Below are 24,923 nucleotides of genomic sequence, written 5' to 3'. Positions count from 1 at the left end.
TAGTGGCTTTGAAGAATAATGTCATGGCCTCCAATTATCAAGGTTGCAAGGTTTTTTATGTCCTATTTAAATGCGAAGGTCATGGAATTGTTTTAGTCCTCTGTCCCAAATTTTTTTTAGAGCTATGATGCAAATCCAACCATTCCGGTTGCACTCAACACATATATTACCATAATGAGTGCCAACCCAGACAAGACCAAATTGTAGGTGAAGAAGAATGTGGTAACACACATCCTCACCAGGACCAACTTCATAGGCATCTTGGTGAGAAATGAGGTCTACTCGATAATGACAAATCATTAAAATAGAATTTGGTGAGTGCTATTAAAAAACATACATGGCCTTGGTGAGCCTTGACCTCGACAAGAGCATCAAGTGTCCATAACAAACTCTTTCAAGGTTTTTCGGTCATCCTTCCCACTATCAATGTGTACCCTTTGGCAAGTTGAGCAATGATAAAGAGCTCTTGAGATAACCTCCTCAAATTTAAGATAAAGAGTGATTTTTGAAATCATATCTACATTTGTAAAACACTATTGGTGTAGTGGCAATTTTAAAGGAGATGGCATAGGGGCAATTTCAAGGATAAGTGGTTGGGAAATGATTTCCCAAACCATTGGGATTTGCACAACCTTCTAGCCTGACAGCTAAAGGACTAAGGATAAAGCCACCCATCAAATTGTAGAGCTCTCGACGCTCCTTAGCCACTCGCCCCCCACCTTGAAGCGGCTCACTTGCAAGGACCTTCACATCGATTACCCCTCGAATGTCCCTTCACTAGTTAGGTCTCCCACGCACTCCCCTCCTCACAAAGCTGCCCCCCTCCACCTCACAAAGCTCCCCTGCCTCCCTACGCACCAAATGTTCCATCTTCTTCCCCACCCAGGCCTTGCCCTTATGATTGTTACATTATGGAGGAGGGTGATGCGTGGAAGGCTTGTGGCACTTCTCCTGTTCTCTCCCCTGCCTGCCTGAAAATACAAACCCAACACCAGAGATTAACAACCCACTATTAAGATCCCAGCCTTATCTTATGTATTCATTCCCGATTTCATGCATGCTTGATCCTTTCCCTATTTCTTTCCCACCCAGTATTGACGTGTTCCAACTGCTAAGTCAACTTGCTTTATTGAGTCTACTGCTGTTCTGTTTCCAACTATCTCTTTCTTTCTGTCCGAGTGGTCTATTTGGTCCTGTTTCATTGTCTAGGTGTTGGCCGCTGTGGAATCCGGTTATTCAGGTACGGAGTCTGTTCATCCTCGTTCAAAGGGGCCGTATCGAAAAAGGCTAAGCATCGCTCGTGGAGTCTGTTTCATTAGAGTATCCCGTTAGGTTTTCCGTATTTCGGTATTTTGAGTTGAAGTTGGAATGCTTCGGGTAGTAAGCATATTGTATGTACTTGTAAGGTGGCTCCAACTCGGCCTTTGCCTAGCTTCACAACAGTTCTCGTCACTTGTCAGCTTCCTGAGTAGACCCAGGTTGGTTTCTCCTTCTCTTTTGATCTATGGATTTTGGAAGACCTTTTTGCTTCTGAAATTTCCAACTTAATACCATAGTTGTTGCTTGGCCAAAGAATTTGAAGACTAAGGACCTTCTGCCTCAACCTCATTGTGACACTATCATTTTGTATTAGTCCACTGTCCAAGCAACGCGAGGCCTCACCCTTGTGCATGAGTCGAGAGTTTCTTACTTGAAGGCATCATAGCATATCAGAAAGCAGCGGAATCTGCTCCATTACGGGAAACCGCTTTTTAGCGGTAGCAAAGAGCGCTCTATGGCCCTGCTATGGCTTCAGGGTTTTCTAAATTCCTTCTGCAAGAACAGATACTCTGTGCCATTGAGATACAAATGTAGGGAAGGGGCCTACACAAAAATGGTGAAATAAGTTGAATGTGAATCGGACATATCAAAATGTGGAGGCGGCAGAAGGTGTTCCAATTCCTTTGTAATGCAAAACAATATTTGAACGACCGGCAACAATGGATTCCTTCTGCTTCTGTGTATTCAGATGCTCCCAGGAAGAAGGGAAAACTCGCTCCATTGCAGGTGAGTATAAAAAAATCAAATATTTTTCTCAGATAAAATGCGTTTTCCACTTTTATTTAATTCTTTTGCATCGCATTATGCATGAAATCCATGATTTTGCGGCCTGCAATCGGTAAAATTTAGGGCATACTATACCTGTTTGTAGAAGTCCTATTGATTACTTTGGTGGGTATCATAGGAACGAAAAAAAATGGTGGACAGAATTAGGTTGTGGGTGAAAGGAGGGAGAGGAGGTGATGGTTGCACCAGTTACCGTAGAAGTCGCCATGCTCGACGCGCCGCGCCAGATGGTATGCATTCTTGTTCAATTATTTTCAATAAGCACATTTTGTAATTTCAGAGTTAATTTTGTGCACTCATTACACATTTATAGAGGCTTTCGGCACATGTATGACATGTGATCGTTGCATTTGAACATGAACAGAATCAAAGCCTTAAAACCAACTTGATTGAAAGTTAATGATGGGCGTTTGAGTTTTAACTGGTTTGATTCTTGAGAGGCTTTTTACGAAAATGTTAATGATGTTGTATAACATAGGTGGAAAAGGAGGTAAAGGTGGCGATGTTATCCTTGAAAGCTCTGCAGCAGTTTGGGATCTAAGCAACCTGCAACACCACTTGGTATGCGTTTTTATTACCATATTTGGAAACTCATCATTCTCGTAGGGTATAGGATTTTATCTTCTTGCCCTCTAACATAGTCTTTCTTTGGAAAAAAACAGTAGCAATTATAAGGTTGGTTCATGCTTTTTGCAGAATGCACAGAAAGGTGGTCATGGATTTCCCAAAAATAAAGTGGGGAGCAGAGGAGCAGACAAGGTTTGCAAATTATCATTTATCTTGCTGTATTGGTATATAAATGTAGTTGGAATGCTTTGTTTTCCCTAAGATGCATCTACGGAAGCACACATGTTCTAGCAGAAATGATCATTGCCATCAAGTCATTTAGTGGGTTACTTCCTCTGCAGGTTGTACAAGTACCTGTGGGTACTGTAATTCATTTAGTCCGTGGTGTAATTCCGTCAACTGTACAATCTACTCCGCTTCAGGAAATGTTTCCATGGGAGATTCCAACAACTGATCTTGAAAGCAATAAGCATGTCGACCTTGAACTCCAAAACGACAAGAATGATTCTTGCACAGAAGCTTTGGAGGTATATGAAAACACAAAAGGTTATAGTGTTCCTTTAAACAGAAAAGACAAGAAAAACAGAATGGAAGTCAGCTCTTGCAAGATTCGGAATCAGACCCCGAATTCAAAGCAGCTGGATGATGAAAAATGGTTGGGCTTTGATGAATCGTGTTCCCATTCTGAAAGTAGTAAGAAAAAAAGTTCATGGGATGATTGGGAATATGAAGGAGATGAAGATTTTGAGGGAGAAGAGGGTTCTGAAGGGGAGGAATCTGAAGCAGAGATGATAGAGGACTCAGTAGCGGAATTCGTAGAACCAGGGCAGCGCCTATTGGTTGCTTGTGGAGGAGACGGAGGACGAGGAAATATTGCCATGGCAAGGGATCCGAGGATCCATAGAACTAAACTTAGTGATGAACATGATTCTACTGATGACCTGGAAGATACAGATATGGAATTTGATGGGCAAAGCCAGAAGGATTTACAAAGATGTGAGCATGATCGTGGTCAACCTGGTACAGAAGCGGTTTTGATATTAGAGCTCAAAACTATTGCAGATATAGGACTTGTTGGGGCACCGAATGCAGGAAAGAGTACTCTTCTAGGAGCCATATCACGGGCTAAACCTAGTGTTGGACATTATGCATTTACAACTTTGAGACCCAATATAGGCAAGCTTGAATATGAAGACTTTTTCCGCGTCACAGTTGCTGATATTCCTGGGATTATAAAGGGAGCACACGAAAATCGAGGTTTGGGGCATGCTTTTTTGAGGCATATTGAGCGGACTAAGGCCCTAGCATATGTAGTAGACTTGTCATCGGCCCTAGGAGATAGTAAGGGACTTCAGCCTTGGCATCAACTACGAGATCTAGTATTTGAACTTGAGCAGCATCAACCAGGGTTGTCTGACCGATCCTCATTAATAGTGGCAAATAAGATAGATGAAAATGGTGCCGAGGAGGTGTTTGAGGAACTCAAACAAAGGATACCGTCTGTGCCTATTTTTCCTGTCTGTGCTGTGCTGGAAGAGGGAATACCAGAGCTAAAAGTTGGCCTTCGAGAACTCATTGATGGACCCAAAAAATGGAAGCTTGAACTAACGGGGATTTGTGTGGACTAGGCTTATGTTGGGCTTAATCACTACATTTATCTATATGGAACTTTTCAGCATTGAATTTTCATATGGCCGTTACTACGAGATTTTTGTTTAAGAAGGCTAAGGCTGTGAACTTATCAGTAAATTGCAGAGTATGATAAGTCATAAGAGATTTTCTTTCATTGCTGGATACGTAGCATCGACATCAGTCATAACAAATCTCAAAATAACTGTATTGACCGTCTTTGCATTTACTTTAATCTATTCATCTATTTCTAGATATCCAAAAATCTGTTCGTTAGGGACAAGGCGAGACAATGAATTGGATTTGCTTGGTGTAAAATCATCCGACTTGGTGTAAAATCATCAGGCTTGGAAGCAAGGAGAATGGCGGAGTCTGAATGTTCTACATTTTGGCCCTTTTTTTCACCAGAAACTGGCAATACAATTCTTGTTCCATTGCTTAAAATGCATTTTTGAATGCATAAATGGATTCAATACCCAGAAAAGCTCCTGGGGCATTCAGATTATACAGATGCAACTACTCAAATCTGGAATTCCAACAATTTCTGACTGGATTTTGGGCAAAATTGATTGGAAAATATGACCAGAAAAAGACTAAACATAGAAAGTTTAGACTACACTAAAGTAGAAATGGGAATGAAAGTTCTCTATAATTGGTCTAGCTGGTAGGAAAAATATCCTTCAAAGGGATGCTATACCTTTCTTTTGGAGTTAAAAAGAACATCAAATTTGCTGAATTTCTCTGTCGAACTACCTTGAACATGTGGCAGGCCTCGTGCTTTTGCCATTAGGAAATGTTTCGATGAAAGACTATTGGAACATAGATGGATGTATTCCCTGATCCTTTGCTGTGAATTGATTAACATGTACTTTCTGTATTAAACTTTAAATTTTTCGAGAGCATCTCTTAGTTGGGTCCCACGATTCTTTGATGCGAAAACTTTATTTTAGGATTTACTTTTATTTCACTATAGTTATTTTGTTGATTATCAAACTAGAGCTTAGTAGTTTTTACAGGGTGCAAGCAGCTGGGATATTTTTGGCTGGTTTTTGCAGCATATACTGTACTTGCATCATGTGGTGTATTTCATGATGGTGAGGAAGAAGTAGCTATTTCTCTATCGCTCAGAAAGAACCTGAATAGCTAGTAAGCTCATACATGTAATGTTTATCTTTTAAGCAACCAAAATGAACTAAGTATAGCAAAATCAGGTTAACAGGTACACCACACAGGAAAGAGAAACTGGCTTACATTGACATAATAATCAAGAAACTGAAACTGAAGAGGTATTCTTTGCTTTTGCAAACATAGGATACCTCTTCTTGGTTATTTTAAAAACTGAAACTGTAAACTTGATTAACTAGCAAAAGCAGTTAATCTGAAACTGAAACTTGTTAAAGCAAAGTATACCTTCTGTACACTGTAGCAGATTATTCTGAAACTGAGGACGATCATTTTAACAACTGTTTTGTCAGTTCTTCTGCGATGTCATGAGTCAGAAGATGGTACAGCCTGCAATTGTTATGGATGATAGTGAACTCTTTGTCAATGCATTTAATGATATAATTCAGAAAGCTATCTGTCAATTTCAAGTTTAACTTGGCAGCCAAAATGCATCAATTTAAACTTGAAATGGACAAACTGCTATGTGGCAGTCAATTGACTACAACTTATCCTGTTAATATAGTGATGACAAGCAAGATAAATCAAAACCTATGTTCTTTATATTCCTGGTTCCAGCGGCCCTTCAAAATCTACTTCATTTCCTAAAAGAATCCCATGTAATTGCTAGATAAATGACAGAAAATTTGTTCCAGCTGGTTTCCTCTCTCCAGTTTATTAGATTTTGGGCACTAGAATCAGTGCACACACACACTAGATCTGGTAACAACTTCCACTTAACTTTACTCAGCTAATAAACTGAAACACACTAATATGTCTAACTTTTACACAGTGGAAACTTTAAAACTAGTGATATGACTTTCTTGCATCTCAGGTAACTTAGATTTTAGGCATAGGTGCCTCTTGTTTGACCCAGGTAGTTGTTTGGGTTAGACTAGTTTAGTGCAGATATGACAATTCTCTAATTATTTACAAGCCAAGTTAACTAGGTTTATATAATTGCAAGATCTAATGAACATTTTACAATGTTACTTCTATGCTAGTTACATGCTTTATTATACAACTCCGACGTCAGATCATACCTTATGACAATATTCCAAACATTCTAGATCTCAAAAGGATCGAGTAGAAAGAGTTAAATAAAATGAATCAATTTTAACCCCTATGCATTTTGGGGTTGAATGCTAGTCAAAGATTAACCTATATGCTTTGAATTGATGTTCTTTCCTTCGCAGAATCATGCAATGTTGTAATTGACCCAACACTCAGTTTTGACTTTAACATTCAGTGGGTAGTTGTTCTTTTTTATTTCATATCAGTTTTCCTAATTCTCTCAAACAGTACACATTCAAAGGAGCAATGGCATTAACAGGATCTTGACAAGCAACAAAAAAGAGAAAATGGAGAGAGGACTTTCACAATTATGAAATAGCTAAATCAGACAGCCAACAACAGTAAGCACAAACAAATGTAAAATTCATTGTGTTCCATGAATTGTGTATGAGTAAAGCACAAGGGGTGTCGGCAAGTTAGAATGGTCGATTTCCAAAATTACAGTCCCGAGTCAACAAAACTGAATAAAGTTGGCCAACGTTTCAAACTCTGATAATTGGTTTAGATTTATTAATAAGAAAGCACTGCATGCCCCTCATCCTGTGTCAAACATTCCTTGGTATATATAGGGGTTAAGTCATCCTCAAGTGTAATATTCAGGTTATTTGATAGTTCCTTCACTATTGATAAACATGATTAGGGTGATTGAAAGAACCAAACAGACTAGCATATACCTGTTTGGTTACAGGGTATACAAGAATATCAGAGTACACGACCAATTATACCTGGAAGCAAGCAACACTAGCATCAATCATAACCTGTATCGCTGTCCTTTCACGCACCAGACTCCATTTCTAAAAACCACTATATGTGAATCATCTGGATGGAGTGATTTTAGTTCCTTACGGACTTCCTCCTCAGCTGCATTGTGCTCTGTTGATAATATTTCTGCTATAATTGACTTTTTAGCTCTGGTACTGCCCAGAACAGCTCTAGAATCCCCAAGGTTTGCCACATAAAGGGTGTTATTTGATATAACTCCTACAAGACAACAAGAACCTGCTGAAGCTATTTGGGGCTGTGCTTCCCATGATCTTGTAACAAAATCTAAAAAGTCTTCCTTAGTGGCACTGAAGGCTTTACGGAGGACCTCTGCAGAACTTTTTGGTGAGTTTTTCAAATTTATATATTGGAAAGCCATCTTTTTCTTCATCCTCAGCTGATTACTTTATTTTCCAAAAATGACTCAAAAATTTGCTCTCTTTTAGTTGAAATAACCGGAAAAGGTAAGCTGAAATTTACCCACAAATGATTTAGGAACCTTCCAGTTTGTAGTTTTGCTGAAAGAATTTACAGTGACCAAGATGAACTGCTATTGCTTGTTTTTGTTGGCAGACCATAGACGAAGTCCATGAAAATAAATTGCCATGGGCTACTAGGCATTAGCGAAGGCAGATAAACATATTCTTAGCTGGTTTTGAATTCAACATGAAACATATCCCTTACATAAGACATATCCCTCCACAAATCTCTCCACAAATCTTTACACCTGCCACCTTCATGGTTCAATAAAATGCCAATGAAAAATTGCCAATATTTCTTCACTCTAAAGTGCATGACTATTGTAGAGCCACTAGCTTTTTTTGGCATTTGAAGTCAATGTTCTAACGATAAACTAAAACCATTCAACTTATATAAAAGACCTTCCTAGATAAGTGTTACTTTTAGATAACAATGGTATGTTCTATGCTTGCAACAATTGCTTCAATGTCCTTTATTTAATCCAATGACAATTTCCAATTTATTTTCCAATAGCAATCACATTAACCATTAATCACATTGACAATAATTCTAGATAAAACATAAACAATAAATGCAGAAGACAAGCCAAGACAAGAGAACACTAGTATTTGGCGAATGCCAGGGAAAAATCCCAAGATGGGGAAAACCATTTGATCAATTCTTCTTATTATTATATCAAATGTTCAACAAAGAGAGAGTACAATAATATAAAGTCAAAGGCAAAATTGACTTGCCAAATCACTGTCAAAAACTGTTAAATTTGGCAACTAGGGCCAAACTCCATGTGGGTCATCTTATTTATGGCACTTGATATTTTTCTTGGATTCTTCTCACCGAGAGGTGTAGGAGTGATCTAAAGATCATCCGATTCCGATAAGTGTTCATGGAGTATGAATTTATTTGTGTTATCAAACAATTTGTCAAGGTCGGCTAGCAACCAAATAAACCCCACATGTGCTCAACGTTTTAGTATAAAAGGAGATGACTTGAGAGTCATTTCACACACACTTCTCTCTTGATTTCTCTCCACTTGTCTTGGGTTTTAGTGTGAGAGAAATCTAGGAGGAAGTAGCCCTAAGACGTTGGAGGAAAAGAGGTTGCCCTAGCTGCAACAAAGAAGACAGGCCAGCAAAGCCATCGAAGGAACCTCTACGCTGCCCTAATGCTGACCTAAAGAAGCCCTAACCGCAGTCCCAAGGAAGCCCTAACCGCAGTCTTAAGAATGCCCTAGCTGTAGTCCTAAGGATGCCCTAGACACAATCCAATCAAGTGCAACGCATACCTTGGAGAGCAGCTCGTTGGAAAGGAGAAGAAGTTTGTTTTGAGCCGCAGCAAGAGAGGCAAGACCAACGAAGAATTCAGGGACTGTTTGGCCGCAACAAAAGGAGGAAGGCCAAAGTTGTTGGTGAGGGCTAGAATGCCCAGAAATTGCAGCGTAGGGTCTCCTCCCCTTCTAGAAGGGCAACTGCAGTAAGGGAGGGCACTTCTGGGCAGATTGAAGTGTTGTTAGGGACTATGTTTGAGTACCCTAATCAGTTCCGAATTGCAGCAGCCAAAGGACCCTAGAACAATGAGCTGTAGCATGCATTTTAGGTGCTTGGTGTGTGTACAGCGAAGGTCTGTGGTAGGGCACAAGCTTAGCCACTTTTAAATAGGTCAACATGGAAGTGTTAGGGGCTGCCATATGCCCAGAACAGCATCATGAGGAGGTAGCCATGTTCAAGATATGTTTTGGGAATGATTGTTGGGTTGCTGTAGGTTAATGGGATAGCAAGAAATCATAGGTACAACAGTGCTAAACATTGGGACAGCATGTGTTGAACATTGGGACAGCATGTGTGACAACAAGGTACAACAGTGCTAAACATTGGGACAACATGTGTGACAGCAAGGTACAACAGTGCTAAACATTGGGACAACATGTGTGACAGCAAGGTACAACAGTGCTAAACATTGGGACAAGCAGTGTGACAGCATGGTGCAGCAATGGCACATGGGACAACAAGTACATGATGCAGTACAGTGATGGGTACAGTCATGATTAGTGAAGCATGATGAGATGTAGCATAGTGATGGGTGCAGCATGGTGCAACACAGTGAGGTGCAGCATGATGATGAGGAGCAACACAATGATTGGTGCAGCATGGTGATGGAGTCACCTGGGAGAATCAGTTCAAGCAGCATGTCTTCAACTAAGTTTAGCTACCTCATGTATCATCTACTTTGAGATGATCTATGCTCTTATTTAGATAAGTCAAAGTGTTGACTTCTGTTGTATATGTACTATCTCTCTCTCTCTCTCCGCTGAACTATTGAAGAACATATAAGAAGAATTGATCAAGGGTTTCCTCGCATTGGGGTTTGTCCCTGGCTAACGCCACATCTTGTGCCCTCTTGTCTTGGCTTGTTTTTTGCGATTTACATTTATGTTCTATCTGCAATTTACTATTATACTAATGTGATTGCTAATCTGGGAAATATATTGAGCTAACTGTGAAAATTGAAATAAATTGTTCTAAGCATAGAACATACCTAAAATTAACATGGTATCAGAGGTGAGGCGAAGACAAAGCCCAAGCAAGAGTGAAAGAGTAATCACTGAAGACAGTTGGGAAATGACAAAAGGATAAATGGATCCCTCATCCCTCTTCAAATTCACCAAGGGTGAAGTCGAAGCAGAGAATATTATCAGAACGGCGCAATGGAAGCTTCTGATGGCCTACCAAAAGATCACTTCAATGGGAAGTCCTGATCTAAGGTGGAAGGAAAGGCAGATGCCTTGTTTGTAATAAGTTCGGCCATTATGTGAAGGAGTGTTCGGGGTAGGACACCACTTGATGATGATAACAATCATTCCAAGGACATCTTCAATGATCGGAGGAATGACATGTATTGCAGATCATCAAGGAAACGACCGACTCTTCAAAGAAAGCAAGGAACCCCAGGTATGAAGAATCAAATGTTGTTTCTAATAACTGAGTAAAGTTAAGTGGAAGTTGTTACCAAATCTAGTGTGTGTGTGTGTGCACTGAGTCTAGTGCCCAAAATCTAATAAACTGGAGAGAGGAAACCAGCTGGAACAAATTTTCTGTCATTTATCTAGCAATTACATGGGATTCTTTTAGGAAATGAAGTAGATTTTGAAGGGCCGCTGGAACCAGGAATATAAAGAACATAGGTTTTGATTTATCTTGCTTGTCATCACTATATTAACAGGATAAGTTGTAGCCAATTGACTGCCACATAGCAGTTTGTCCATTTCAAGTTTAAATTGATGCATTTTGGCTGCCAAGTTAAACTTGAAATTGACAGATAGCTTTCTGAATTATATCATTAAATGCATTGACAAAGAGTTCACTATCATCCATAACAATTGCAGGTTGTACCATCTTCTGACTCATGACATCGCAGAAGAACTGACAAAACAGTTGTTAAAATGATCATCCTCAGTTTCAGAATAATCTGCTACAGTGTACAGAAGGTATACTTTGCTTTAACAAGTTTCAGTTTCAGATTAACTGCTTTTGCTAGTTAATCAAGTTTACAGTTTCAGTTTAAAATAACCAAGAAGAGGTATCCTATGTTTGCAAAAGCAAAGAATACCTCTTCAAGTTTCAGTTTCTTGATTATTATGTCAATGTGAGCCAGTTTCTCTTTCCTGTGTGGTGTACCTGTTAACCTGATTTTGCTATACTTAGTTCATTTTGGTTGCTTAAAAGATAAACATTACATGTATGAGCTTACTAGCTATTCAGGTTCTTTCTGAGCGATAGGAAAATAGCTACTTCTTCCTCACCATCATGAAATACACCACATGATGCAAGTACAGTATATGCTGCAAAAACCAGCCAAAAATATCCCAGCTGCTTGCACCCTGTAAAAACTACTAAGCTCTAGTTATACTCGTGGCCTCTTTGGGAGGATATTTGTATTATGTTATCTTCACTAATGATTTATCTCGTAAAACATGGATATTCTTTTTGAAATCCAAGGATCAAACATTAAATAAGTTCAAGGACTACAAGGCTCTTGTTGAAAATCAAGCAGGAAAATCCATCAAGATATTGAGAACCGATAATGGGATAGAATATGAAGCAATGAGTTCAAAAATAATTTTGCAGGGAAGCATACATAAAGAGGGAGACTATAGTACCATACAATCCCAAGAAAAATGGTGTTTCTAGAAGGAAGAATAGGACAATCGCGAAAGTTGCAAAAGCCATGATCCATGATAAAGAAATACCTTTCTTTCTAAGGGGAGAAGCAACCAATACAACTGTATATGTCCAAAACTGATGCCCACACCATGTCTTGAATAATATAACTCCAGAGGAAGTATTCACAGGTACAAAACTAGAGATTGGTCATTTCAGAATATTTGGAACACATGTATATTTCCATGTGCCAAAGGAGAAGAGAAATAAGCTTGAAGCTTCAGGTAAAAAGGGAAGTTTTGTGGGATATGGTGAAGACTTCAAATCATTCTGCATATATATAAGGTCAAAGAAATATTGAATTCAGTCGTGATGTTATTTTTTATGAAGATGTTGCACTTGCAAAAGCTAGAGATCTACCTCTCCCTCCTATTGATGAAAAGAAGGATGATGAAATGAATCAATATGATGAGGCTATATTTGAACTTGATAATGACCCTATGGAGCCCATGGACTCGCTAGATCATCCTCTAGATAATCCTCCTTCTAAAAAAATACCACTATGGCTAAGAGATACTCTACAAGATGTCAAAAAACATGCAGCCCCAAGAGGCATCTTCAGATAAATCAAAGTACCATGAAGGCACCAATCTTATGCAACACTCATGAGTAGCCCTATCGAATTTGAACCAAGAAATTTTGAGGATGCAGTGAAACATCAAGTGTGGAAGGATGCCATGATAGAGGAGTATGAATCTATCATAAAAAATGATGTTTGGGAAGTGGTCCCTAGACCTAAAGGAAAATCAACGATATCTTCAAAATGGATCTATAAAATCAAACATGGAGTAGAGGGTAGCATTGAGAAATTAAAAGGCAGATTTGCAGCACACAGATTCTCCAAAAAGAAGGAATTAATTATGATGATATATTTTCTCCGGTTGCATGATACACTACTATTAGATCTATCATTTCCCTTGTTTCCTATCAAGGGTGGACATTAAATCATATGGATGTAAAAATTTCCTTATTGCATGGGATATTGAAGGAAAAGGTATATATTGAACAACCATAAGGTTTTGAAACACATGATAGAAGAACACACATATGAATATTAAAGAAATCCCTTTTTGGGCTCAAACAAGACCTAAGCGCTTGGTATGCGCAAATTGATGGATACTTGAGGAAGTTGGGATTTAAGAAAAGAAAGTTTGATCCAAATCTATATAACAAAATCAAAGAAGGTACTCCTTTGATCTTAGTCCTTTATGTTGATTATTTATTTATGACTGGGGCCACTTCATTGACTAATCAATGGAAGAGGGAGCTTGTTGTTGAATTTGAAATGAAGGGCTTGGATTTGATGCATTATTTCTTAGGATTGGATGTATGGAAAAATCCTAGCGAAATTTTCTTGGGTCAACTAAAATATATTGTCAAAATCTTGGAAATATTTGAAATAGTTGATTGCAAGTTTGTTGCAACACCCTATGGAGGCCAATTTAAAGAAACTTTGTGGAGATGTTGTTGGTCCTATCTTAACAAATCCTTCTCGATATCGTTAACTGATTGGAGCCTTGATTTTTTTGGTTAACACTAGGCCCGATATATGTTTGGAAGTCAATAACTTGAGCTAATTCATGGTAGAACCACATCATGTTCATTGGATAACAACTAAACATGTATTGAGATACTTGTAGGGAAAAATCAAATATGGTTTGAGATATACTTTTGACAAGGATGTGAGACTTCATGGGTACACAAATTTTGATTGGGCTGGTAATGTGGTTGATAGAAATAACACCTTTAAACGTTGATTCAACTTGGGATTGGCTATGGTTTCTTGGATGAGAAGGAAACAAACATTAGTAGCATTGAGTACAACTGAAGCAAATACATTGCAACTAGTATGACCAGTTGTGAAGCTGTATGGTTGAGAAAACTGTTTGGAGACTTATTTTGGACCATCCTCGAGACCACTATTATATATTGTGACAATGAGAGTGGGATTAAGCTTTCAGAAAATCTTGTATTTTATGACAGGTCAAAACATATCAACATCATATATCACTTCATTCGAGATATGGTGCAACGTGGTGCAGTAAAAATTTAGCATGTACCTACACATGAGCAGTTTGTCAATATACTTACCAAGCCATTGACAAAGACGGATTTTCTTCTATTCAGAGAGTGACATGGTTTGCAATAAAATGTGTCCCTCCTTGAGAGGGACCACAACTGATCAAGAAATTAGAGCATGTTATCCCCCTTCCTGTGACACCATGGACTTGGTGGAGGGGGAGTAGCAAAGAGGCTCCTAGGTGTGTTGGTACTCATGGAGCCATGAGTACACACCTGGCATATATCCTACGTACAAGCCACCCTTGGAAAGGGGTCGTGACACTCGTTAATGCTTGTGAGGTTTACATCTACTTGGCCAACAATATGTTATGGAGACTTAGGTTTGATCATCCTAAGTATTTGGATGCAGGTATTCTTCCACTTGATCAATGAGGATCATATGTGGTGAGGATAAATTGAGACCTAAGATTCTTGATCTATACCAAGGTCATTGAGGACTTCCATGGAATTGGTTGTGGTAGATAGATCTTCCTAGTGTCATGTGGAGTACTCTTCTTCTTCTTCTTCTTACTCTTGGAGCGAGTGATGTGGATATTGGAGCATGACTACTCCTATTGTGATGATGGTTTTCTTCAGATATTACTACCTAGCTGAGAGGGATTGTCGGTGTTTAAGGTAGCTAGAGGACTAATATCCTCTCTCCAACCCTCCTATAAGTCATATCAACCCATGAAAACCTTCACAAATGGAGTTCAAACTCATAAAATTTTATTTTTGGACTACTAAACCTACACTTGGACAAGTCAGACCACATGAAGGAATATGGCCAACTCAAAAGGGTATAAATACAAATCAAGAATCATCATTTGACGCTCACTCATTCATCATAAAATCACAAGAATATATCACACGTGCAAGCAAGAAAGGGAGGATTTCTGAGTTTTTTTTGGAGCATTTCTATTTTTGTTTTGGGATAAATTATTCTTCTGAGGTTGACTGAGTTGATGAAAGAGGCCGAGGCACTGTTTGACCAAGTATTTAACCTCTGTTGACTACATTAACTAACTTATCTTTTATGCTAACCTTGAAAGAGTCCTTTTGGGCCATATGGAGGTTGTTTGACCGAGAACTTGACTTGGGCCGAATTGCAAGCCTAAGGTGGAGGTCGAAAATTGCAAGCAGTGACTTTTACCGAGTTTGACTTTTTGAAGGGAATTTGTTTAGGTTGACTATGGTTGAATTTGACAAGAAAATTTTTGACTATTGCATTTGTAAATTGAATTTTCTATTGAACATTAATTTTGACAAGAAGAAGAAGAAGAAAAATCTTAAGGGTTTTCCCCAAAGTGGGTTTTGCCCTGACATTGCAAAATCCTTGTGTCTCATCTTGCCTTTTCTTCTATTGTTCATTGTTTTTAATTCTACTGTCATTGGAAGACTTAATATTAGGTCCCTAAAATACTAATGTATTCCCTCTTTTTTATTGTCAGTATAGCCCCCTTATTATTATTGTTGTGCACATGTAGTCCCCATAATGTTATTATTGTGTCCAAAGAATCCCTCTATTGTTATTGTTGTGCCCTTACATTGTTATTGTTATGTTGGCTCTAATTATATTGTGACCCCTTGACTCCAATATATGGAAACAAGGTTTTTTCATTTGAATCGTCCAAGAATTGTTCATTTGTGTAATGTAAATGAGGTTTCCCCCTCAATGATTCTAATTTTGAAGACATTGATCTATCTATTCTTCTATTTTGTGAGCTGGTTGCATAACATTTGGTATCAGAGCTTGGGGTTCTAGGGTTTCACTTCTTCAAACAGGTCATCTTGGAATTTTTGCTATAAAAATTTTTCTAAGAGGCTTCAGAAGCTGAAATCTTATCACATGGAGTCAAAATCGGCAAAACTCATGTAAAAATTTCAGATCTTGGTTCGTTATATTTTCGGAGATATGATTCGAGGAAGTTAGGGTTTTTGCAGGCTCCAAAATTATGTCCCAAACAGGGGACCCGGGGAAAATCATCATAACTTTTGTTTTAGGCATTAGATTTGAATTCAATAAAAAGTAGCTAAAATTTCACAGACTGTAGTTTTTCGTGTAGTAATTTTAAGGCCAAAGGTCGAAATAGTGACACGTAGAACTCAGTAAAAGTTTTCTCTACTGAACTCGTCTATAATCAGGTCATCGTGGGAGATCAGGCATAACTCTTTTATGAAGACTCCAATATTGGTATAACTTGTGGGGTTGGAAAGAAGATTCGGAGGGCGACCACAAGATGGAATTTCAGACCTTGGAGATTCGAAATTACAGAGATACAATAGATTCAATATCGAGCTCCTACAAAGCGAAAAAAAGATGTGTAGTTTTTTTTAAAATTTGCATAACTTTTGTTTGAAAAAATAGTTTGAAATGATTCAAAGGGCATAGTGAAGAATAATTATCATTAATTGATGCCCCAGATAAATAAAATGGAAACACCTAGTAAGAAACTCGAAATATATACTATGACACATGAAGAAGAGGAAGAAATACAACATGATATATCAAAATTACGAGACCAAGTGCAACAAAATTTGCTCTCACAAAAAGTAAGAGAAGCTAAGATGGGTGGTTTGAAGAATGGCGTCAATGGTATAGAAGAAAAACTGAAAGGAAACATTAAAGAATTGAAGAAAGACATGGAAGATTTGAAGGAAGGTTTGACAAAGTTGCTACAAGAAATGCTTCCTAATAGCGAAAAGGTATTAGAGGAAACTCATGATGAGAACAAAAGAAATGTTAATCATGATTTCATAGACTCTAACCTTGGATTGAAGATCCACCATATTCCAAAGATCGATATGAGGAAGTTTTATGACAAGGATCCCGTAACATGGATACTACAGATTGAGAAATATTTTGATCTCCATAATATACAAAACACACAAAAGATACGCTTTGCAACTTTATATTTAGAACCCAATTAGCTCGTATGGTATCAATGCCTTTTCTCTCATAAACAAATTTTCACTTGGTCAATTATTATGAAGGAAACGATAACACATTATGAGGCTACAAAGAGAAACACCTTCTTTAGCCAATTGATAAATCTCAAGCAAAAGGGTTCAATAGTGGAGCACATTGAAGACTTCCGAAAATTGAATATAACAGTAAATGATATTCCAGAGGAGCATATAATTGATGTCTTTGTAGGGACTTTAAAGGATCACATAAAATATGAGGTTCGCCTTTGGGAACCTGATACATTGGAGAAGGCATTCAGGTTGGCAAGAAAAATTGACGGCAAAATTATGGAAACAAGGAAGCCTACCACTCACAACTATAAAGATGGAAGTGCCGACACCACAACAATTGGAAGAAAAAAGAGAAAAAGGGTTTTGTTCCAGTTGTGATAAAAAATACACTAAAGGTCATAAGTGTGTTGAGAAGAAATTATTTTACATATATTATGAAGAGGAGGTGTTGGGCATGGAATCCCCCCAAGGCATGTTTTGGGGCTTAAGGCCCAAGTTTTGACCGAATCTTGTTGTAAAAGATCCGTGAATTTCGGGCGTGGGGCGCGAAAGTTAATAGAGTCACAGGGCTTTCCACCGAAGTTTTTGTAATGTAATGTCGGCTTGAAAGACCTACCCATGGTCCACAGACCATGGGATTGTATAAATAGAGCGAGGCTCTAAGTGTAAAGAATAACTAACGAACGAAGAGAATAGAAGCATGAGAAGTCTAAGTGATTGAATCGAAGTGTAAAGTTTGTCTGTGGGTCGTATAGTAGGAGAAGGCTCTGCAGCTGAGTGTGCAGAGGCCTAGTAGTCTGCATCTGAATGCACGGACCCCTGCATCTGAGTGTGAAGGGTGGGTTAATTGTGTAACCATTGGAAGAATCAATAAAGAGAATTTTTGCTATAATTATGTGTATCTTTTCCTAGTTTAATGCATGATTGGATATCATTTGCAACTATACTATTTATTTACTGTGCGAATCTATATGAATGTTTTATATTGTTAATTATAACTTAAGACATTTAAGTAGGCGAAGGTGCTTAATTAATACTGGAAGATAAATAAGATCTTGGGTAATAGCGCAAAGAGTAGCACAACCCCTGGTTAGGGTTGCGCGAAGGCAGTGTATCAATCCGCGAGGAACAAAAGGTGCACGAAGCCACCTGCACACAAGAACAAACAAAGGACCAGTTGAACCCCTCAGACATCTCAATGGTGCAGAAACCTAGTTCTAGCACCTGCCCATACTACTTCAGGTGAGACCTCAGTCCGTGCTCTACGGACTATTGCTAAAAGGGCCAATAGTACAGGGATTTGTTTGGCTAATTAACTTCGAACTTGGGTCAGGCCCCAATAAGCTAATAAATGGTTCCATTGCCAGGACCAAGATCTACATAGAGATGTCCGATGTCATATCACTGGAATCCGACAAAGAAAGGAATTGAAGAGTGGTTGGACAGAAACATTCACGAGTTCGTGGTACAAGAAAACAGGAATTCTGACTGTTAAAGGAAGAGTGGTTAGATTGCTACTTGGATACGGAGATCCACGAAATTTTCTTTGCATCCTTCCCTACTGAGTTGTACGAGTGGATCGCGAAGCTAGCAGATAGCCAAGGAAGGTGTAAACTCGACAAACCTATTGTCTGGACTCCAGAATTGGTGCACAGAATAGAAGCATCAAAAGATAAGATCACGCGCACTATCGATCACTGACTTGATTGAATCATAGGAGGATTCATCACCGAATTTGTAGTAGATACTTAAATCAGCTATAGTGAGGCAGAACGACATTTCCTTAAGGGATTGTGAGGTAAGTACGTTAAATCCTTGAACACTTGGATTAAAATGCTACTGTGTGAAAAATGGGTTATGTGAATAAATTGATGTTTGGGGCTATGCGGAGTGGGAGAATATACAAAAACGAAGGTAGCACAGAACTAGAAACTAGCCCCTTGATTTCACCTCTGTGAGGGGGTGAAGAAGAGCTCGCAAAGGTTTCACCAAGAAGTGCGATCAATCTGATAAAGCAGAGAATTCCACGCATACCAACCCCACCGACACCACAATCAGTTTCACCATCTTCACCCCCGACTTCACCCATACCACCTTCGCCACCACCGCAAAGCAGTATGGACAACGCAATAAAGCTACCAGTGTTCAAGGGAGTAGGGAATGAAGATCCTGACTAGTTTTGGTTCGTGATAAAAGCTATATGGGAAGCACAGGGTGTCACAGATGACAATATAAAGAAGGCAATGTTGGTCAATGCTCTGTAAGATTGCACACTGACCTAGTACATTAAGCATTCCAATGAAAATCTGAATGCGAGGATAGCAGATATCCAAGCTGTGCTAAACAAAGAATTTTTCCAGCCAAAATCAGAGGCACAATCGATCATTGGATTCAAGGACATCACAATGCTACCAGGCAACACCTCATGGGAGTTGGATCAAAGACTAAAGTGCATAATTCATGAAGCAAACATGACATTAACAGATGGGAAACACTGTGAATGGTTTGTAGTATCGTTAACACTGCATCTACAAAACGCGTTGTCGCAACAAACGCTAACCACTCAGGCTGAGGCTTTGGAGGTCGCGATGAGATTGCATGAGAATTTGATACAAGATCCTAACCTGGGAGTTTAGTAGATTCATGCACAGTTGAAAAACTTGTGCCTAGAGATGCAGATTTTGAAACAAGTTAGGACAACCCGCCCAGAGGTGCGCGATGAGGTATGGTACGTAAAATGCAAGGGCCAGGGACATGACAAGGACCACTGCGCGGTGATCGTGAATTACCTTGTGGGAGGAGGGTCAATGCCACTAATACCAGAGGCACCAGCAGGACCAAGTGCATCACCTGCGTTATCATGTGTGATTTGTCAGATAGGAGAAAAGCATGCTACAGGTAACTGCCATCTATTACAGAAGTATACACAGAATTCATAGTAGTTGTTATGTAATTTTTGCAGGCCAGTAGGACATGATGGGCGCACCTGTAGAAGTTATGAACTAATGATGGATCAAACTCCTACCTACAAAGTTCAGGACAAAACACGGGCCCTTGATCAAAACACAGGAATGGCGTGCACCAGATTTAAGGGGTGTGGACGAGGCAGAGGTGGAGCGGGACCAGGAAGAGGTCACGGATAGTTGATATGTTACAATTGTGGAGGGCCGGGGCATTATGCCCACGATTGTATGAATCCAACGCGACCATAATGCTTGTACTATACAATGTTTGATCATGAGACAAAGGATTGTCCAACACTGATAGCGAGGTTGTGCGATAAAGGAGCACTCCAACCTCCCCCGACTCAGAACCTGCAAATGATGAGGTTTGAGCCGCGTGAGGAAGACCCTAATGTAAATATCATGCTCCAGAGTGGTATTACGACAAGGGATGACAAAGGCAAGCAACCTGAAGAAAGCACCTGGGTTCGCAAGGCTCCAATGAAGGAACCAAAATTTGATTTGGAGCACGCTAAGGAGACCTTCATGGAAGCTAAGAGGAGATTCGTTGATGCCTCCACTTCAGGAAGTAAAGACAAACTGGAGCCGGAAATGGACCCATCGATGCTCACTACATTCTTAGAGACATGCATGAAGTTGTTGCATGACAGCAAGGCTGTAAAGGGGCTACAAGAACTCATAACTAGATGCGTTGGGACCATGCCAGGAGAACTGCACATGGTCCAGAAGTTCGGGAAGTACACGATGTGAATAGGAAGGGATATGAGATTGATCGTGCAAATCAGGGAATATGAGATGGATCAAGTGATTTTGGACCTAGGATGAGACGTGCACGCCCTGCCGAAGCAGACATGGGAGCGCATGGGCAGACCTGCACTGCAATGGTCTCCTATCCAACCGCGGATGGCGAACCAACAAAAGATCCTACCTATGGAGAGAATGCAGGGAATCACAATAAATATTGAAGGAGTGAGCGTGCTAGCAGATTTCGAAGTTATAGAGATTGTTGATGAAAACAATCCCTACCACACGCTATTGGGAATAGATTGGGCCATTGACATGAATGGAGTAATAAATCTAAAGAAGCGCAAGATGATATTTGAGAAAAAGTCACTACACGTAGTTGTACCTTTAGACACTGCAAAAGGATCGTGCTACACAGAGCCAGTGTGTGACTACGACAGTGACGACGATCTGGACTGCATCTACAAGATAACTGCGTGGGAGCAGATTGGGGAAATCCAAATGTGGATGGTTGAATCTCTTGGGAGCGTGAAAGCTCCTACACATCAAATTCTGATGAGGAGATAGAACGATGGCAGAACCAGTTACACAAGGTAACCACGCTCAACTGTAACATTGATGACAAGGTCGCTACACTATGTGCCAACAGAGGTAAGAGATCTACCTATATATGACGTGTTGAGCAAGGTGGATGACTTCCTGAACAAATTTGAAAGAGAAGTACCGAAACAACAGCGTTTTGACGCTCTAAAATGGAAACTGCGAGCTACGCTTGCAAGATGGTGGGGGATGCACCAAAGAAGTTTTGAGGACTAGTGCGAATGCAGAAGGATTATGCTCATGTGGTTTGGGAAGCCTCACATGCAATTGAAAGACAAGTATGACGGATGAACAGGCCCGCACACCCACCTAGGTGTGAAACCTGTGCGAATGCACACTGTCCTCACTGTAGGAGACACAATTGGTAAGCAAATGCGGGTAAGGCAATGGCATGAAAGACCTCTCCGGTTGGGACCACGCAGTATGGAAAGACCAAGTGCGCAGAAATATATCCATGTAGAAGCTTTTAACAAAGTACACGAAGCGCTGAACAAGGTCCACAATGTGAAGCAGACTGACTGGGACCAGCACGTACCAGCGGTTCTCTGGGCTTATTGGACTGCGTGCAAAAACCTAACTGCGTAGTCACCGCCAAGGCTAAAGTACGAAGCAACCATAGTAAGCCCTATAGTACTTGGAGAACTTAGACCGTGCATGTAAGCACTAATAGATACGATGGTTCGCAGAACCTTGGAAGCATAAATCCAACAGGGAAATCTTAGAATCCAAGAACTTGAAGAAGAAAGGATATGATTAAGGAAGAAAAGCGCTCTGGTGGACGTAGAAGTCAAGAAGTTAGAGGACGAAATAAAGGAATATTTTCTCGGAAAAAAAAACAAGGTGATAAGTCAGGATGCGTACGATTGTGACGAGAGGTTTAAGTCCTGTTTCCATGAATTGATCAGTGTGATGCCTTGGTTTGGACTGCACATTGCTAAGCATATTGACCAGGTTAGTGCATTGCAGATGGTAAAGTGCACGATGCCAATTGTAACAATAAAAGGTGGATATTCTCCAGGAAACATGATGGATGACAGGATGAAACTTTTCACGGGTGGTGCGACCACTTGATTAGTCGAAGGAAGAACAGTCTTAGCACTCCAGGAAATTGAAAGGGAGTGCAGGCACATGAGGGGTTGCGCTACTGTGTGGATTGACCAGAAAGTGACCATTGAAGTCACTATTCATGATGGGATGCTCGACTTGAGACCAAATGGAGTGGGCGGCAGGCATTTAAGATGCGATTTATGGGCAAGATTTGGGAAAATCTGCCACCAAGTGAGCAGTAATGAACCAAATTTGGGGGAACGTTCGAATTCAAATTCAAAAATAACTATAAATTACAAAGGGCTGCCCAGAAAACAACACTTGGTCATTTACGAATTGAGCTATTGAGCAGAGCCCTGATTGTTGTGTGTCGAGCACTGATTGAGCCCCTGAGTTCGCGAGTGCTAGATTTCTAGATAGATACGATGGCAACAACTAAGGATGTTATGGATATAACCGAAATGACCGTCGAGTAGGCCACGCATGCCCTAACTATGGGGGATGCTCTGTAAGGTGCCGAGATTGTGACAGAAATCCCGAAATCACCACGCATGCCAAGACCCAAGAAGGACAAATAAGCAATGGTTCTCGCATGTGTGCCCCCATAGAACCCATTTTGCACCAAGATGTCAATGAAGGAGAAGGGGAAATTCATCACCATAGAGACCGATGAAGAAGAGGAAGACCTAGAGGACCTAATCATTGCAGAAGATGATGATAAAGGCATGGAGGAGGAAACTCAACCTGCACACCCCTAGACAAAGTTGCCCGCCTATGTCCCCCTATGAAGAGGGAAGGCTAAAGTGCCCAAGGACCTGGACAAGACCAAGAGCTCACTCCAAACCCCTCTCCTCCCAAACAACATTATGTTTGAGGGCACACACCTGGGACGGGTGCCGAGCCTAAAATTTGAAGATTTGGACCTCGCTGATCATGAGAAGTTCCCTCACCTTGAGACCAGGCACCTCATGAAGCCCAAGCAGAACACCATTGTGGGGGTTACAGAACTAGAGCCACGAAAGTGGTTGCACGGAGTGGAAAAGGCTGGGCTACTGAACCTGCTCTGGGTGTCGCATTTCCACCACACCCCAATAACCATTTTTGTCATCAGGAAGCTACTCTGCCTGGTGCATGATGGGTGTTTGTGGCTGGAGGAGCCCATCCCCATCACAACAAATTTGATTATCTCCTAGCTTCCATGCAAAGGAGAGGACCCCACAGACACCTCGGAGGGGAAGAGTAGTGACTTGGCCATCGCGAAGGCCATGAAGAAAAATTACATGTTGGCGAAGAAGAAAAGGGGCTACACCATATCTAGCATCAGTGACAAAACAGTGAAAGTGGCAACCCAAATATTGGCTGGTAAGGTTATGCGCAAGTGTCGCGCAGATGAAGTACCAGCACCGGTGGTCGCACTGGCTGAGCAGTGCATGGAGGGGGTCCAGTTTAATTGGTCTGAGTTCCTATGCAAAGAGTTTTTAGAGAATTTTCGTGAAGCTCAGGAATAGGGAAAAACATTCCACTATGCATGGCTTCTGCTATCCATAGTGCTCATGGCAGGGGAATTAATGGAGAATAATCAATTCCCCATAATTGACAGTGACCTGCCAGAGCTCGCAAAGTATGATTCGCTCTGGGCCATAAAGGATGCCAAGAGGATCCACGATAGTAAAATATTCTGGGTGTTCATGGAGATGAACCTCAAAACGGGGATCAAATGTAAGCTGCAGTTGTCACCCACTGTCTATGACAGCCTGCAGAGTTTTGCAGAATTAAAAGCGAACATCCACAAAATTTATATCAGAGTGCGCTTCATAGCCACAAACGATGTCATTTTTAACGTACTAGAGACATGGCTGCCGGAGTGGTGTGCCCCAGACATTGCGAAGATAGAGAAGTCAGTGGCACAAGGAAAGGAAGACAAGGCCAAGCTACGCATCGCACAGTTGGCCTAAAAGCGAAGGAAGGAAGCAGCAGCAGCAGAAGTGCAAGCGACGCGGGACACTGCACAGACAACAACTGAGCAGGAAAAGGTTGCAGCAGCAGCACAAGAGGCAACCACGAAGGCGCACGAGGGCCGACCGCGGCCTTCTCATGGGTAAGAAGCAGAGGAAGAAGAGGAAGGTGCTGACCCATGAACCGCATCAACACATTTAAAGGGCCAACACCCAGCCGAGCAGGCAGGGTCGCATAAAAAGGTCAAGGCATCGAAGTTGTCGATTGAACTGATCACCCTAACTGTGGGTGATCTGCACAACATCATCGAGACAATGCGCGATGTCACCTTTGAGGCCCTCCAAAATTTCATGCAGGATTGTGTTGGGGGCCCTCAAAGAACAGTTTCAGGAATTGCAAGTACACCCCCCTCAGGCTATTACCCTTTCGACCAGCCTCGCAGTCGAATCAACAACAATAGAACAGATGTTGCGTGCGTGGATGGGGATGCACGCACTGATGCAGAGAAGCACTTCTGGCACAGAGGTCTTAGAACAACATATGCAGTAGATCCAACAAGTAGCAACTTAGTGTGCTGTTG

The 24,923-nt window shown here is 40.6% G+C and overlaps 1 protein-coding gene across 1 annotated transcript; it reads left to right on the top strand.

Moving 5' to 3' along the window:
• The first annotated feature begins 783 nt into the window (after window positions 1-783).
• LOC149190173 (putative GTP-binding protein OBGM, mitochondrial) lies at window positions 784-4,467 on the top strand. The gene is made up of 5 exons (XM_089412057.1): window positions 784-2,046; window positions 2,225-2,336; window positions 2,585-2,667; window positions 2,803-2,865; window positions 3,015-4,467. The coding sequence occupies exons 1-5, from the start codon at window positions 1,912-1,914 to the stop codon at window positions 4,299-4,301; spliced, it is 1,680 nt and encodes a 559-aa protein (XP_089268183.1). The 5' UTR covers window positions 784-1,911; the 3' UTR covers window positions 4,302-4,467.
• The last annotated feature ends 20,456 nt before the right edge of the window (window positions 4,468-24,923 follow it).

The sequence above is a fragment of the Pinus tabuliformis genome, chromosome 3_1 (genome assembly GCF_031772625.1).
Source record: "Pinus tabuliformis cultivar Carrire ecotype Pingquan chromosome 3_1, CPIR1, whole genome shotgun sequence".
Classification (NCBI taxonomy): Eukaryota; Viridiplantae; Streptophyta; class Pinopsida; order Pinales; family Pinaceae; genus Pinus; species Pinus tabuliformis.
The sequence above is the reverse complement of the archived record's forward strand: the minus strand, read 5'-3'. Positions and strand labels throughout refer to the sequence as shown.